A 17,099-nucleotide genomic window follows, 5' to 3' on the forward strand; every position below is an offset into this window, starting at 1 on the left:
AGAATATTCACAGGCATGGTCCAATTAATCCAGTAAAGTCGCTGTTACAGGCCTAGTAGGGGTGCAATCACAGAGAGTTCTGTCCCTAGTAAAAGGCAAGTTGGCAGTTATCAGCTACTGTATATACTGGGAGGGCTGGCAGTGAATGAGTTAAATAAGCGAATCCCTGAGGCAGAAACCAAATCCTTCAGCATTTTTTTGTCCTCGAAATACTCAAAACATTTGAGTACTCATTGTAGCCCAAGTCTCACATTCACACCTATAGGAGATGTAGTCTTCAGTTAACCTAAGTAGCATGGTTTTGGGAGGAACCTTTAGACCTTTGGTACCTTTCGAAAATCTCCACACAGAAGTTCCCACTGACCTACAAACACGGGTCTCCTGACTGTGAAGCAGATGTGCTGCCCAAATCAAATGTTAAAACTCAAATTAGATCAAGAAATCACATTGACTCGAACCATCATAATTAAGTCGTAGGGTTAGCTGCAAATCTTTTTGCAAAATGGATGGGCTATTTATTGTTGTATTAGGTTTGTGCTTTTATCCGTTATTGTATGTCTTTTCACTATTGCTTGCTTCTTTCTTAATCAACCTTTTTCCCTCTCAGATTATATCTGTGACTGGTTTTGTGGACGCTGACAGAGATGACTTGAAGTTGATGGCTTACTTGGCTGGTGCTAGATACACCGGGTACCTGTGCCGGAGCAACACTGTCCTTGTCTGCAAAGAGTAAGAAGGGGCCCAATGTGTGGTAACTGGGGAAATCATGTCAACAATGTCTTCAGTTTATTTATTAACTGGGGTGCTTTCTTGTGTGCCACAGTCTCACAGCTGAGCTCAACTTAACTGAGAAGGGAACGAATCGGTTCACAAAATGATTCCATTCAGTACATTCACTCGAAAGATTTGTTCTTTTGAAAGAGTTGTACGTGAACGACAATGGTACTCGAGCCGCGTCTACCGTTGTGGTCCCCCTCCAAAAATATTTGGGTGACACAAATGCGTACTGACACAATCAAATCTGGCGTGCTTTTAATATTTTCGGTATGCATGCACACTTGCGCGCTAATAATGCGCAACCCTGTTTATCAGGGGGATTTATATTCATAGCAGTAATTAAAATAGTTGCACATATTTGGGCTGGCTGTTCTCACAGGAATTTACTTGGACACTTGAAAACATTGATGTAGTTGCATCTCAATAACTTACAGTACTGTAGGAGAGTTCATTGTATTGGACCATTGCAATTCCAAAAGGGAAACTCATAAATTATACAGATTCATTCAACACAAGAAAATACGTTTCATGAGGCCAATTCCAACCTCATTTCCATATTACAATATTTTGTACTGTTTCTTATGTAACATTCTAATTTCTTGGAGATGGACGCTATGTGGTCCGGAGGTTTGAATGTGAAGGAGTGTGAATGGTTGTTTCTCTATATGTGCCCTGCGATTGGCTGGCAACCAGTTTCTCGCCTGAAGTCAGCTGAGACAGGCGCCAGCACGCCCGCGACCCGCGTGAGCATTAGCGGATCAGAAAATGGAGACATGGATGTATCGTAAAATGTGGCTTTTCGTTAGCTCTCAACAAAAATCATCCAAATAATAAATACAATAGTTTGTGTTGTGAAAACTTTGTTTTTAGCAGATAATCATAAACTTAGAATTTTATGGCTGTGACACGTTTCAAAAAAGCTGGGACAGGTGAAAAAAAAGACTGAACACCTGTTTGGAACATCCCACAGGTGAACAGGCTAATTAGGAACAGGTGGGTGGGTGGATTGGGTAGAAAAGGAGCTTCCCTCAATTGCTCAGTCATTCACAAGCAAAGGTGGGGCGAGGTTCACCTCTTTGTGAACACGTGCGGGAGAAAATAGTCCAACAGTTTAAGGACAATGTTCCTCAACGTACAATGGCAAGGAATTTAGTGATTTCATCATCTACGGTCCATAATATCATCCAAAGGTTCAGAGAATTGGGAGAAATCACTGCATGTAAGCGGCAAGGCCGAAAACCCACATTGAATGCCCGTGACCTTCGATCCCTCAGGCGACACTGCATCAAAAACGCCTCCGGCTTCTCTGGGGCCGAGCTCATCTGAGATGGACTGAGGCAAAGTGGAAAAGTGTTCTGTGGTCCTACAAGTCCACATTTCAAATTGTTTTTGGAAATTGTGTCCTCCGGGCCAAAGAGGAAAAGAACCATCGGGACTGTTATGGACGCAAAGTTCAAAAGCCAGCATCTGTGATGGTATGGGACTGTGTTAGTGCCAATGGCATGGGTAACTTACACATCTGTGAAGGCACCATTCATGCTGCAAGGTACATACAGGTTTTGGAGAAACATGCTGCCATCCAAGCAATGTCGTTTTCATGGACGCCCCTGCTTATGTCAGCAAGACAATGCCAAATCACATTCTGCACGTTACAACAGCGTGACTTCGTAGTAAAAGAGAGCGGCTACTAGACTGGCCTGCCTGCAGTCCAGACCTGTCTCCCATTGAAAATGGGTGCCGCATTATGAAGCGTAAAATAGGACAACGGAGACCTCGGACAGTTGAACAGCTGAACCTGTACATCAAGCAAGAATGGGAAAGAATTCCACGTACAAAGCTTCAACAATGAGTGTCCTCAGTTCCCAAACGTTTATTGAATGTTGTTCAAAGAAAAGGTGATGTAACACAGTGGGAAACATGAGCCTGTCCCAGCTTTTTTGGAACGTGTTGCAGCCATCAAATTCTAAATTGATGATCAGTTTATCAGTTTGAACATTCATATCCTGTCCTTGTAGTGTATTCAATGAAATGTAGGTTGAACATGATTTGCAAATCATTGTATTCTGTTTTTATTTTTGTTAAACACAACATCCCAACTTCATTGGAATTGAGGTTGTACATAGAACAATTTTCTGCAGGGATTTTCATCCTTTCCAAATATGCCCGTGTCTTGTTTTGGCCTATAAAGCACCAACCAACACAGTGTTGTTAATGTGTCTGTGTTGTGGGTTTCTCTCTAGACCCACTGGACTTAAGTACGAGAAGGCCAAAGAATGGAAAATTCCATGTGTCAACGCCCAGTGGATGTGTGATATTCTTTTGGGAAACTTTGAAGCACTAAGACAAATTCAGCACAGCAGATACTCAGTTTATACGCATCCTGAGCCTCTGGTGCCAAACCTACAGCTGGTCCAGAACCTGCTTGGTATGTAGTGTTTTGAGCAACCAGTTTACTATATGTTATTATAATATAAAATGTATGTGTATATAATATCAACTCTGTTGACTTTTTCCATTTTTATTTGGTTTAGCTCCTTGGAGAACACCAATCAAAATATCTCAAGAAGCTTTAGCGGTGAGTTGGTTTTCTATTCGTACAGTGGTGCCTTGAGGTACGAGTAATTTATTCTGTGACCATACACCTCCTGGAGCCGTCACCTTATTGTGGTGGAGGGGTTTGTGTGTCCCAATGATCCTAGGAGCTAAGTTGTTTGGGGCTTGACGCCCCTGATTGGGCCACACATGGCAAACCCCTATGGTGAATATTATCCCCGGTCATCCGCCGGCAGGGGCTCAGAGTGGAGCCGCTGCTCCTCCGCATTGAGAGGAGCCACATGAGGTGGCTCGGGCATCTGATTAGGGTGCCTCCTGGGCGCCTCCCACCGGGAGGAGACCCCGGGGACGACTCAGGACACCTTGGAGAGACCATGTCTCTCGGTTGGCCTGGGAACGCCTCGGGATCCCCCCCGGAAAAGCTGGATGAAGTGGCTAGGGAGAAGGAAGTCTGGGCGTCCCTGCTAAAGCTACTGTACCCGCGACCTGACCTCGGATAAGCGGAAGAAAATGGATGGATGGATTGATGGACTATGCACTTAACTCAAAACACTTGTATCTCAAAATGAATGGAAAAGCCATTAATTCGTTCCAGCCTTCACCTCAAAAATTACCAAAATTGTTGAAATGTGAATTTCAAATCGGGTTAATATTACAATTACAGAGTACAATATTGTACTTCATAAAAACATACGGTAAATAACAGAATTACATAGAAATAAAACTAAAACTGCACGGATGCGGACTGGTTAGAGTGTCTGCCTCACAGTTCTGATGACCAGGGTTCAATCCCCGGCCCCGCCTGTGTGGAGTTGGCATGTTCTCCCCGTGCCTGCGTGGATTTTCTCCGGGCACTCCGCTTTCCTGCCACATCCCAAAAACATGCATGCTAGGTTAATTGACGACGACTAAATTGCCCATTGGTATGAATGTGAGTGCAAATGGTTGTTTGTTTCTATGTGCCCTGCGATTGGCTGGCAACCAGTTCAGGGTGTACCCCGCCTCCTGCCCGATGATAGCTGGGATAGGCTCCAGCACGTCCGCGACCCGCGTGAGGAGAAGCGCGACAGAAAATGGATGGATGGATGGATGGATGGATAAAACTAAAACTGTTTGTCACACAGTATCAATTGAATGGCTATTGTGCTGTTCCTTGGTCTGCCTTGGTATAAGACGGCTAGATGGATATTGTTTATCAGTTTATTTTTGAAAGGGGACAATGCAATTTCATAAAACACATGAAGTACACATGGTTAAAAAAGCCAGAATTAGCCAGAAGGCTAGTTTTCATCTGTAGTCCCCTGGCCATGATGTAAAATTATATACTGTATATGTAGATGTCTCAACTCCTCTGCTCATCAGCACAACACTAACATTAGTCGTTCTTCACAAAGGATAAATAATATATGACTGAGTACTGTTATATTATCTGTATTATAGATTATAGATGTTGATTAGCGTCACCATTTGCTCGTCAATGGAGTTTGCCATTATGTCTGTCGAACGACGGCTGGTATCTCAAAACTCAGTCACTCGTATCTCGACGCACCACATGGAACAGTATATTTCTTGTTGAAATTCTTGTCCCATTAATAACTCTTGAGTTACAGTTTAGTGGACTTGACTTTCTTGATTTTCTGATGATGGTCTACGGTTTAGAACCTGCAGCTCATCCAGAAACAGAAGCTGGCTGACTCCACTAACCAGCCAGCCAACAAAAAAGCCCGGTCAGTACAGCAGATCTCACTCCAGTCTTTTCACACTGTCTACTTCTTTCTTGTATCCAATATTGATCTTGTGGATTGTGTTTTTAACAGCCTGGAGGAGATCCAGTCCCCCAGTAAGAAGCTTCCACCGGAGTCCACGCCAAGAGTTATTTTCACAGGGTTCGAGCCCACACAAGTTCAGCAATACACAAAGGTAAATCTGCTCAAGAGTCCATTTTAGTACCAGTCTCTCTCCAATGAACAGTAAAACAAAATACTCGGCCGATAATTAGCATTTTATGCTGATCGGCTTTAATGTCATCATTCGCCGATCCGATCAATGACGTCATCGATTGGCTCCGCAAAAGACATTTACTTTGCGTCGCCATCGTGCACAGTATATTTGAATCCAAACGCTAGTTTATTGTTATCTTTGTCGCGCTTCTTTTGACGTGGTACTGTAAATATCTGCGGGCCAATAAAGTTATTAAAAGAAAAACATGATGGCGGTGTGGGACAGACAACACGTAATGCCCGGATCAGACGCCTCCCACCTCTCACACTCACTCCTCAGCCTCCCGTCTTCAGGTAGAAGGTACCAGAGGCTCCAGGCCTGTACAAAAAGACAAAAAGGGAGCAGCTTCAGGCATCAAGTAGCTGGGATGCTGAACTCAATTCACCTTCGCCCATCTTTGCCTACAGAAACGTCACACATTACACACTTCACCGTTTGCCCCCATCCCTCTGAACTACCCCAGTACCCCTAAGTCCCATCCCCCCCACCCAACCACACACTTCTTCCAATCGTACACTTACGCCAACCATACACAACAAGAGTGTTGTAGTTGAGCGGCCCAGGGAAGCTTACTCGCACACATCTCTCTCCTCTATCGTTCCACCGTCCCTACATCCGGTATCATACGGTTTACAAATTCTGCATTGTCACTTTTTATTTTCATGATGTATTATCTTTTTACAACGCACCGTGACACTTTTTTTCCCTTTTTGCACTACCTTATTGTCTGTATTGTTTACTATTGTTTTATTGTACTGTTGTCTATTTACTGTATTTAATGTAGTTTGGTCACTGATGGTGTAGCGGTCCACTCGCCTGACTTTGGTGCGGGCAGCGTGGGTTCAGTTCCCACTCAGGGACGGTGTGAATGTGAGTGCGACTGGTTGTCCCTGTCTATATGTGCCCTGCGACGGACCGGCGACCGGTTCAGGGTGTAGTCCGCCTTTCGCCCGAAGTCAGCTGGGATAGGCTCCGGCGCCCCGTGACCCTAACCAGGATAAGCGCTGTTGAAGATGGATGGATGGATGTAGTTTGTTATTGTGCAGATTTATGTGGATTTTATGCAGATTCTGCGTTGATTTGTACAGATTTATGTTTTAGATTAGTGTCAAGAGACTTGGCGAATGCCACTTCGATCTCTCTGTATGTTCTGTACGTACAGGGAAATTGACGATAAACAAAACCTTGACATTGACAAAGTATACTCCAGTAACTGTCCTGCAGTAATGACAAAATTTCAAAAATTTGGGAATTCAGACAAATTTGGACAAATTGTTCTGGAAGGGAATTTCTATAGGTGTGCAGCTCTGTATTCACTCACCTGCCTTGACTCAGATATGAATTTAAGTGACATCCCATTTTGAATCCAAAGGGTTTAATATGACATCAGTCTCCTCCAGCGGTGTCAAACGTATGGCCCGTGGGCCAGAACCGGCCCGTCAGGGGGTCTAATCCGGCGCGCGGGCAGCGTCCTGCCCATCACTCATGTTTTAGTTCATTTATACGTATAGACTCTTATTTTGAAACTCATGTCTTTATTTTGACACAAGTACAATAGAATCGGAAGCGCTGTTAGTCACGTGACGTCACATGCGCAAAGCTGAGCGAGAGACAAAAAGTCTGCGCCTCCTATCAATATGCAGTAAGAGAGTGAGAGTGTGTGTGAAGCAATGCCAATATATGTATCATATGTATTGTTCGTTTAGTAATTTCATGTGCACGTGTGCAGTTAAAAACGCGTTTGTGAAGTGAATTGGAACATGGGTTTGTTAAAGCCCGTGTTAAAACATGGTTAGGGTAACCCGTTAGACAAAAAGAAATCGCTGTGGTGGCGACCACCTGACAAGGAAAAGCTGGAAGTCACTTTTTTAGTAAGACGTAAGCTACAAGATAATTTGATGCATGCTAAAAGTTGGAGAGGGGTTTGCTGATTGTGTTTTCAGCTCTTTATGGCAAGCTACTGAGTGACAGTTAAAGAAGTAGCAAATTTGAGTTTCTATTTTGCACTTACTGTGGATGTGTGTCCTTAATAGACATAGCAAATACATTTATTTTGTTTTCATTTTTTTGTTTCACTCTTGTCAATCTGGCTGAATAGATTTACAAGGCAGGAGGATAAGTGCACTTTCATTCTAAAAAGGTTTATAAAAGGTATGTACAGTTTATAGCTCGACTGTGATCGCTAAGTTGCAACTGTAAATGAAAACACTGATCCATAATATTGTTGAAAATACAAACATTTTTGTTATGACATTTGAGATTGCTCATTGGATTTTAAACGAGATTGGCAACAAGATAATAATCAATAAATGTGAATATTTCCCCAAATGTAGTTGTAATTATGTGCACCCAAAAAATAAATAAAAAGTTGAATTGTCGTTATTTATAGCTTATAAGGCCACGGATATACTGGTCTGGCCCACTTGAGATCAAATTGGGTTGGATGTGGCCCGCGAACTAAAATGAGTTTGACACTCCTGGTCTACCCTCTGCAATTAAAACATCTTAAACTCTCCAGGAAATGCTTTCAACAAGTTTTAGGAGTGTGTTTATGGGAATTTATGACCATTTTTTGAGAAACGTATTTGTGAGGTTACACACTGATGTTGGACGAGAAGACCTGTCTCTCAGTCTCCGCTGTAATTCATCCAAAAGTCCAGTGTGTTCCACTAACGTGTATGTGTATGTGTTCACTGTGATGGGTAAAATGGAGAGAACCAATTTCGTGTGCATGCATGCATGTTCATGGCAATAAAGGTGTTTCTTCTTCTTAAAAAAGAAAGTGTTCTATAGGGTTGAGGTCAGGATTGTGCAGGCTAGTCAACTTCACCCACGTCAAACTCTCTCATCCATGTCTCTATGAACCTTCATTTGTGCACTGATGGACAGTCATGTTGGAACAGGAAGGGGCCAAACTGTTCCCACAAAGTTAGAAAAGTTCAAAATATTATCCCCTGAGCGCCAGTGAAACTTCAGCATACCAAGAGACAAAGCAACAGTCAAACAGTTTGGGGATTGCCGCTTCCTTGTCCAACATGTCTGTGCAACGGTGCACAAAGCAAGGTCCATAAAGACATGGGTAAAAGAGTTTGGTATGGATGGACTTGACTGGCCTGGACAGATTCCTGCCCTCAACATAATTGAACACCTCTGGGTTGATTGTCCTCTGGGACAGTGAGCCAGGCCTTCTTGTCCAACTACGGTGTGTAACCTCAATAATATGCTCCTGGAAGAATGGGCAAAAATTCCCACAAAGTTACTCCTAAAGCCTGTTGAAAGCTTTCCCACAAGAGTTGAAGTTGTTCTAGCTGCAAAGGGTAGACCAACATCATATTAAACCACATGGATTTAGAATGGGACATCACTTAAAATCAAATGAGTCAAGGCAGGTGAGCAAATACTTTTGGCATTATAGTGTACGTACGCCAATGTTCTGGGACTGCATCAAAACTCGAAACTTCTGCTTCTTCCCTCAGAGGCTGTATGCTTTAGGTGGTGAAGTAGCAGATGGCAGTCTGAAGGTGACACACCTAGTGGCAAGTAAAGTGAAGCGCACTGTCAAATTTCTCACCGCAATGTCTGTGGTGAAACACATCGTCACCCCAGAGTGGCTTGAAGAGAGCTGGAGGTGCCAGAAGTTTGTCGGTATGTTTGTGTGGACACGAGCAAAGTACTCTGGGTGCTGCAATTAAAATTTCCAGTTAGCTAATCTCATATGTGCTTGCATTAGCTTTTTAAAGCTCACTTAGCGGTGTTTTTTTTCTTTTGTTGTCGCTCGGGCTAACTTGGATATACTGTACCTGTGCATGTGTTCCAGAGGAGCAGAGCTACATTCTGAGGGATGCCGAAGCTGAGGTCTTGTTTGGTTTCAGTCTGGAAGAATCCCTCAAGAAAGCCCACAGTGCACCACTCTTCAAGGTTATAGGAACAAAAATACCGCATGGGTTGGCTGGGGGGTGGCGTTGGGTCCCTGCGGCCCCCACCGGGTGGCCGGTCGTCGGGGCGCCTCGGTCCTGGGTCCCTCGGTGTGGGACGCGTCCCGTCTGCCGGGCTGCTCTCGGTGTACCCTTGGGCCCGATCTCGCCCCTCGATTGATTGGGTGGGGTCCTTAGCCTCTGCGGCGCAGGCACCGCAATGACAGGACACTTCTGTCAGTTCTTGTGCATGCAAAACGGTGTCAATTTACTTGCATGTGTCCACAGTAGACTTTTCACCGATTCTATCGGCTTTATCGGTATCGGCCAAAATTAGCATTTTATGCTGATCGGCTAATCGGCTTTACTGTCATAATTCGCGCAAAAGACATTTACTCCGCGTCTCCATCGTACACAGTATATTTGAATCCAAAAGCTAGTTTATTTTTAGCCTTGTCGCGTGTCTTTTGGCGTAGTCCTGTAAATATCTGACGGCCAATAAAGTTATTTCAAAAAAACCAACCAGAAAAAACATGTCGGCGGTGTGGAACACGTCTGAGACAGAGAACAGAACACGTAATGCCCGGATCAGACGACAAGACGCATTTGCTCTTTCAAGGTTGCCCTATGTCAGACTACTGCAATAAAATCTTGTATTCCGATACCACCGCATCCCGTTTTTTACGCTCATTGGGCTTTATCTTGTCAACTCAAATGCGACCGGATAGGCTCGTTACCGTGGCGACGACAACAAGTGGATCGCGCCGCCTGTATTATAAGGACAAAATGTGGAAAAACGTGTGTTGGTGGTCACCGGTGCTCAGGACAGGAGAGGAGAGGACGTTCGTTTAAGGCTTGCTTGAGGGATGTTCTCGTACTTTGAATACGATACGGCTCGCAAGCAGGCAACAAAAACGTTACGCAGCCTAGCAAGCGAGCGGTAACACGGACGGTTGGACGTAAAAACATGCTGCCGTTCTGTCGAACCGTGCTCTAAAGTTTCGGTGTGGGTGAAGTCATTTAACATTGAATGAAAAATAAAGTAATGTAATGTAATGACAGACAGTAAGTTCGCAGCCATTATTTGCCATGCAATGTTGGTTTGACCTGACTGATTAGAATACACGATCTGATTTGCAAACTTTCTGGAGCCGAGGCAGGTAGAGATGGGCCTGGCTCAAGTTAGAGGCCAAAACCAAAAAGCAATGAGACAAATTTCATTTGAATATTACATTTGCACATCAGCATGTACTTGAGCAGTGTAAATCAAAGAAAATGTGTTTATTTTGCCTTTCTATACTCTTCAGAGTCTTCCCGATTGCTTCATTTCTGTTAAAATCCCCAAATAGAATTCTCCGGGGGATCCCCTCTACGATGTTTTTTTTGGGTCACTTTTTTCATGCCTTTGGTGTTTGCATGTCTGACTGTAGTTTTGCTTTTCTCTGCACTTCCTGTAGGTGTAATGACCGAGCGGCACAATGCTTTTGCCTGTATAGTACGGCCAGACCAATTCATCGGCCGATCTTAACCCTTTTCAATCAGCAAAAAATCGGCCAATTTTATTCTTTATTCATTCATTATGTATTTATTTTTGCATTTTTCTTTTGAATACACGTTACAATATGACAAAGATAATGACGTTCAAACACACAAAAAGTGCGCTTTTTTCTCTCTCCTGGTTGTAAAGTTAAATATATTGTAAAACAGACCATATCTTTATTGTTGTAAGCATTAAGCGACCAAAAAAGTCATTTTAGTCATTCTATATTTTTTCTATATTAATCGTCAGATTAATCAATCGTGGGAGTTTTATTCTGCCAAATATCGGAATCAGCGTTGTCCTCAAAAATATCAAATCAGTCATATATCATGTTGGTCGGGCCTCTACTGTCTAGTTTACCTTTACTAAATTGGTTAGAATAAAAGGGTGGGCTTGGCCCCTTACTATACTTTACGCATGTGTTTCATGGAGAGTATGTAGCTCCCTGCCTTGCTATTGACCTCTTTTCTATCTCCTGTAGGGAAAGTATTTCTATCTGACCCCTGGAATGTGCCCTAGTCTCAGCACCATGAAGTCGATCGTGGAAAGCGCTGGAGGGAAGCTGCTCGCGAAACAGCCCTCGTACAGGAAGATCATGGAGCATAAACAAAACAAGGTGAATATGAAGTTGTAATATTGACAAGGCACTGAGACTCGTCAACCGATGGAACCCCTAAAGTGGACGGGAAAGAAAAAAACCAAATCATTCTGCGGAGTGGTGTAACGATTCATTCATTATTTCAATGTATCGGTTTATATTCCTATGATCCAACTGGATCGATCTGAGCTCGGCAAGTTAGCCTTCCAAAGAAGAATATATTGAGGTGAGGAGATTCTAGCGATCGTATCGATACTAGCCGCATGCTAGCCTCGCCTCTCCGAACTAAGTATAAGTTGCTGAAGTAAGTATAAATAGTGGGACATTTACCAAGGGTATGTTGTGTTGCTGCAGAATCTCCCAGAGATCATCTTGATTTCTTGTGACAATGATCTACACCTGTGTCGAGAGTACTTCCTGAAAAATATTGGTAAGGTACACACACACGTTCAAACGTATAGCTTGTAAGGGCTGTGTAGCCGATGCTATACCAAAATATGAATGATTAAAGCACAAGCATTCAGTGATCTGTAAAGATGCGTGTCAATTGTGTGACGTGTCTCTGTTGTCCAGATGTCCACAACGCTGAGTTCATTCTGACCGGAGTTCTCACGCAGAAACTTAACTATGATTCATATCCTTTTGACGCTTCATCCAACTCCATGATTTCTCATTCTCCAAAATAAAACACAAAAAAACTGTGATTGGAAAAGTAACTCCCCATTTTTAAGTACTTGTAATTTATTTCGAAAAGTCCTAATATATCATTCAGTGTTTCCCACAGGACCGGAATCGTCTTGCGCAACGTACTGAAAGCCGGATGTCACGTGCCCAGATAACACGTTCACTCCTGAGGTAAGATAATCCAAAAATAGTTAACCACCAGTGTTGAAAAAGTAGTTCCTTCACGGATTACTTGAGTTCGAAAAAAGTCACTTTCAGCAGCTGCCAAGTGGCGGGAATATCACTTATCTGCAGTCGAAAAAAAGCACCGCGCATTATAGAATCAACAATTGCTTACTTCCGCCTATTGGAAAATCTGCGGTTAAATGCTGTTGATTGGCCGCATTGTGCTTTTTCAGCCACAATCCGCACTTGGTGAGAGACATTGACGACTCAAAAGTCACTATTGCCGGTTTGAAAAAGTAACTGTAGTCTGATTCGTCTCCCGGGAAAAATAACGCGTTACTCAAAACGGCGGAATTTTGACATCACTTCTAACCACACACAAGATCGATGATCAGTCGCATTATTACAACTATTTATGAGACGAGAGGACCAAGTGACTTAAAAGAGCATTTTAACGACTACACGACGACGCCGCCGCCATGATGACGTCATTAAAACTCGCAATCAGAAGATTTCCCAGCATGCCTAGCACTGTTTAGTTGTAAAAATACTGTTTTATGTCAGTTAGTTCCACCATAACTACCATAACTAGTTGCAATACTGTTAATGTTAACAGAGCTTATGCGTGTTTAGCTGCCCTCTGCAGCTTTTGTTGTGTCTTTCAAAAGTGTTTGTTTTGAATATCTTGCACCAGGAGTGAACATGTTCTACGGAGTATAACCCCCCCGACTCGCCGTGCTCGCTCGCTCGGCACTGCGGCGTTGGTTCGCTTCCTGTGGCAGTCTTCTCGCGGCGTAATTCCAAACTCAAACTGTACGTCGTCGGCTTTGCGCAGGCTAAACGGAGTGGCGTTTCCAAGTGAAAATACACTCGAACAAATCTACCAACAAAAGCAGCAGTGACGGATCAATACGGTCTGAAATGTTGATGCCGCTGATACCGGAAGATGGATTCTCAAAATCAAATAGCGATGCTTTGGGTGCTTCAGTCTTTTGAGGGACTGCCTTTTCAGTATCGTATCATCGGGGCACAATTTTTCCGCACAGAACAAGCCAAAATGTATTTGCAGCAAGTAAACGTAGATGCGGCAAACCCCGCAAACCCTCTTTTCGAGAGGAAAAACGGAAATTGATTCAAAACAGGGAGCAGGGAAATGTTTTGACAAACACAATAGATTAGTGTTAAGCAGGACAGAAATGCCGGACTATTTCGCCTACAAGATTCGATCCGAAGTTTGAAAGCTGCTTTATACTGTGGATTAGCAGTTAATTGAAAGTAAGTGCTTATATTACAGTGTTACTTTCTCCAAAATGTCATGCGCTATACTACGAGAAACGCTGTCGAATTCTAAAATCTGAATACAACAGTGCATAACCTTCGCTTGCTTATTGCCGTCCGAGGCGAACATATATTTCTGGTAAGTGCTCACAAATGGGAAACCGGAAAGTCACTCCTTTCGACGGATTCTTCAATGTCCCGACTGGGTTTTTTGTTGTCATTGTCAGTCCAATGGGGTCTTCTTGGATTTTTTCAAACTGTGTTCAGTGCATGTTTGACGAATGACTATCACAGAAGGATTCCTTGACATTCACACATATAAGTTCACATGATGGCGACGTGAAAAGGAGGAAACATCTGTTGCGAACCACACGGACTTTTCTACGTTTTGATAGATCTACAGTCTTTTGGAGTTTTTCTATGTTCCAGAGTAAAGAACGGATGTTATTTTTGTCCAATTGGTGTTCAAATGATTCCGGACTATTTTAAATCTTGTTCTCACTGCTTCATGTGTACAGGCTTCTTGTTAAATATGATGCTTTTTTGTTTTGTGGAATAAAATGGCTAATTATTTGTGAAGCTGTTTTTCTGCTGTTGATCCCGCTCCACTCCCAATATGATCGTTTGCACGTGAAAGATAGCGACTGATATTTGAAGACTTTTCAGAACAAAAGCTCGCTTTCCTCGTTCTCATTTAAATTGGTCTCGAGAGCTTCCTCGAAGGGATTCCTTCAAGGTTTGAGCCCGTAATTCCTGATAGATTTGATTTAATTAACTGTTAATGACGGTCTAGGGTAGTTACTGGTGAAGTTCTAATTGCAGGCTGTCAAGCAGAGAGCCTGAGGCCGCGTGTCGGCGGGTACGCCGGGTAGGAGCGAGGCACTCGGTGTCGCTTGCGGTGCTGCCCTCAAAACTGAATTAGACAGCCTAAGACAAGGTCGTGTGCTACATACTGTATGACTTTTCGTTTAGGCTATTGTGCAAATTGATCCATCTCTACGCCGCTCTTCCGCCTCCTGCCACCTTTTCAAGGGACCCGAGGAGGAGGCCGATGTGAGGACGGAGCGGACGCAGGATTGTCAAGGATGTCTTCGAGGCGTTCTCGAAGAGGGCGTGATCGCAAAGCTTTCTCCTTTGCAGAATTCAAGCCAAAAACCCAATCGGCGGGCGTCGGCTGTATTCAAAGCTAAACCGACCAAAGAAAGATTCCACATTTCCGCCAACAATCTTAACTCAATCGCTGCGATAACAGTCAAGCGTCGGAAGCGAGCCCTTCCCGTTTGGTAGTTCTTTTTGTGGGAATCCTTCATATAATTGCCCGTTGCTTTCGTATCCACTCATTCGCTGCGCGTGGCAAGTGCGAGGTTCTATGGTCTGTGTCCAATATTTCCCAAGATGGCGAGTACTCGATTTGAAAATTGGGTTACCGGTGAATACATCCGGAAGGGCACGACGGCAACAATTCAAGAGGAAAAGCGGCACGGTCGGCCTAGCGGTTCAAGTCTCAAGATGGCCTTTGCGTGCTCGCGTCCGTTTGCCGAGGTCGCCGCAGGCTGTATGTATTGCGGCAGAGCGGCTTTGGTGCGTCCGAATCCTTTTTTGCGAGCCTCGTTCTGCGGATGTGGGAGAAAACCCAGCAGGCACGCTGAGAGCTGTAAGGGAGATGTAAATTCAATTCAATTGCCCAAAGGTATTCATGTCAACGGCTTAGTGACCGATAAAGTTGGAATAATGAAGGCAATTCAGATGTGGCTAAAATATAGACTTTCAGCTTTTATGTCAGGAATTGGTCATTTTATGCAGGTTACCTCCATTTTAAGGGGCTCAACAACCGCTAGTAAAGGGGCAATTCATTCAGACATCTAAAAAGACTTCCGTGTCCTTTGGGCAGATGAAACCAACGTCGACATATTAGAATGACGGGAACAGAAACGGAAACCGCAGCACAAAACGTGACGTCACGGACTCAGCGGTGTTTGTTGATGTTGCGACACGAGTCACACTTGTATCAAGGGCTGTCATCTGCGACAACACTGATGGACTATGCGATAATTACACTCAACATACTGAGACATTTTGTCAACCATCTGATGAAGTCAGGACCGTTGAAAAGCGGGATTTTCACTTGGTAAAAACACAATCCCAGTCAGAAAGAGACTCAAACCAGCGCGAGCTGAACGTGGCGGCTACAGGAATAGCCTGGCCCGACCCGACTGCCCGCCTGGCGCGGGGACGGAACACCGAATTTGGAGACGACCGCGGGCTTCACGCTTCAAGAGGATTCAATCGGTGTTTGTCAAACAATTTGCCAGGCCCTGAATATTGACTTAGTCTGAATAAAATGAACGTTTCGACATGGTAAATGCCTTATTTATTTATTTATTTTTTTTTTTACACATTCAAACTGAAAATATACACTTTTGTCATACCTTGATTGTCTTTAAATAAAAAAAAAAAGATCCATTATGCTGAATGTCACATTAATAGTGGCCACAGTTTCATACAAAATGGTGTATTGGCTTCCAAAGGACCAGCATCCAAATCAACAAGGTGACATGCGTGCAGCCTTTCAACGACAGCTTTTACTCAAGACAAACTTTGAAATCTACAATTCCGCACTTTGCGGTTCTCTTTCTTGCTGTACGTACACTCCGTAGTGGCATCATCAAATCGTGTCAATATTCCCTTCTGCTAAAATGACTGCACTGCGCTGCGCCCGCCCGCCCGCACGCACACACACGCAGCATCCTCATTAATCCCAATTATAAATGCAAATCAGGAACATCTTTGATTAAGAAATCGCCAAGTTCCTTGTTGGTTTGTGATGTCGTCCTCTGACACAAGCGTGTTGCAGAGGAGAAAAAGTACTGGCACACAGAAAGGCTTGTAATTAATATTCAAGTGCTTCGTGCGAGATCTTTCTAATTACTCCCCGGCCCCTCCCTCTGTTGGCCTGCCGACTTCGTCCCTGTTCCGGCGGAATTACAGGCTAATTACACAGAGGCGGGCACCGGGATTCATTTGGCCCTGCAATTTACATATGCGCTAATTACAAATGATTCATTTGGCCAATTATTGCTGCTTTCTCATGACATTTCGTTGGAAGAGTTACAGACAAAGGGGAGCGCAGAGGACTCCTTTTCCTGTGGAAAATCATTGGATTCCTGGAGATGCTAGCTAAGCTTTTCTGTGTTGTGGCACTGATGTTCTAACCAAACAAAAAGCCCCATGCCGAATAGTTTCCCACAAATCAATACAAAATCCTCTGGTGAACTCAAACCTATCAACGTGATTAAAAAAATCAAAAGGTTAGGCTTGACCCGTTACGCACGCTTTTCCTTGTGGCAACAGTACCTGCTAATTCCAGCTCTTTTTGAAGCTCTCCCCAGGTGGTCCTTGGCTCTTGGACAACTCTTCGGATTATTCCTTGCGCTCCTCTGTCAGAAATCTTGCGAGGATCACCCGATGGATGCAAATTTATGGCGGTACGATCGGCTTTCCTCTTACGTATTACACTTACCTGCATCCCTCAACGCGTTGCAGCCGTCCAATTTTCGAATGTGACGATTGCGTGCTGAAAAACAATCAG

The 17,099-nt window shown here is 43.8% G+C and overlaps 2 protein-coding genes across 10 annotated transcripts in view; one reads left to right on the forward strand and one right to left on the reverse strand.

Moving 5' to 3' along the window:
• paxip1 (PAX interacting (with transcription-activation domain) protein 1) overlaps positions 1-14,083 on the forward strand; it is a 35,908-nt gene extending 21,825 nt beyond the window's left edge. The window contains exons 13-23 of the mRNA XM_061798645.1: positions 608-729; positions 3,018-3,202; positions 3,309-3,352; positions 4,990-5,057; positions 5,148-5,250; positions 8,808-8,976; positions 9,149-9,249; positions 11,267-11,401; positions 11,738-11,813; positions 11,957-12,016; positions 13,826-14,083. Of these exons, the coding sequence (XP_061654629.1) occupies positions 608-729; positions 3,018-3,202; positions 3,309-3,352; positions 4,990-5,057; positions 5,148-5,250; positions 8,808-8,976; positions 9,149-9,249; positions 11,267-11,401; positions 11,738-11,813; positions 11,957-12,016; positions 13,826-13,842 (1,080 nt within the window). The 3' untranslated portion in view covers positions 13,843-14,083. The remainder of the gene's footprint in view (positions 1-607; positions 730-3,017; positions 3,203-3,308; positions 3,353-4,989; positions 5,058-5,147; positions 5,251-8,807; positions 8,977-9,148; positions 9,250-11,266; positions 11,402-11,737; positions 11,814-11,956; positions 12,017-13,825) is intronic.
• The window catches only part of LOC133489497 (sickle tail protein homolog), an 80,087-nt gene that overhangs the window by 4,493 nt on the left and 58,495 nt on the right, over positions 1-17,099 (reverse strand). For 4 of the 9 annotated variants that reach the window (XR_009791936.1, XR_009791930.1, XR_009791938.1 and 1 more), the window contains 5 exons: positions 16,865-17,084; positions 11,714-11,800; positions 9,132-9,446; positions 8,903-9,013; positions 5,244-5,649 (listed from right to left, as the gene is read on the reverse strand). The gene's annotated coding sequence lies outside the window, so the exon portion shown is untranslated. Of the gene's footprint in view, positions 1-5,243; positions 5,650-6,195; positions 6,336-8,902; positions 9,014-9,131; positions 9,447-11,325; positions 11,459-11,713; positions 11,801-16,864; positions 17,085-17,099 lie in introns of those variants that run through there. The other 5 variants (XR_009791931.1, XR_009791932.1, XR_009791934.1 and 2 more) reach the window with 5 other exon arrangements.

Source organism: Phyllopteryx taeniolatus, chromosome 14 (assembly GCF_024500385.1).
Source record: "Phyllopteryx taeniolatus isolate TA_2022b chromosome 14, UOR_Ptae_1.2, whole genome shotgun sequence".
Taxonomy (NCBI): domain Eukaryota; kingdom Metazoa; phylum Chordata; class Actinopteri; order Syngnathiformes; family Syngnathidae; genus Phyllopteryx; species Phyllopteryx taeniolatus.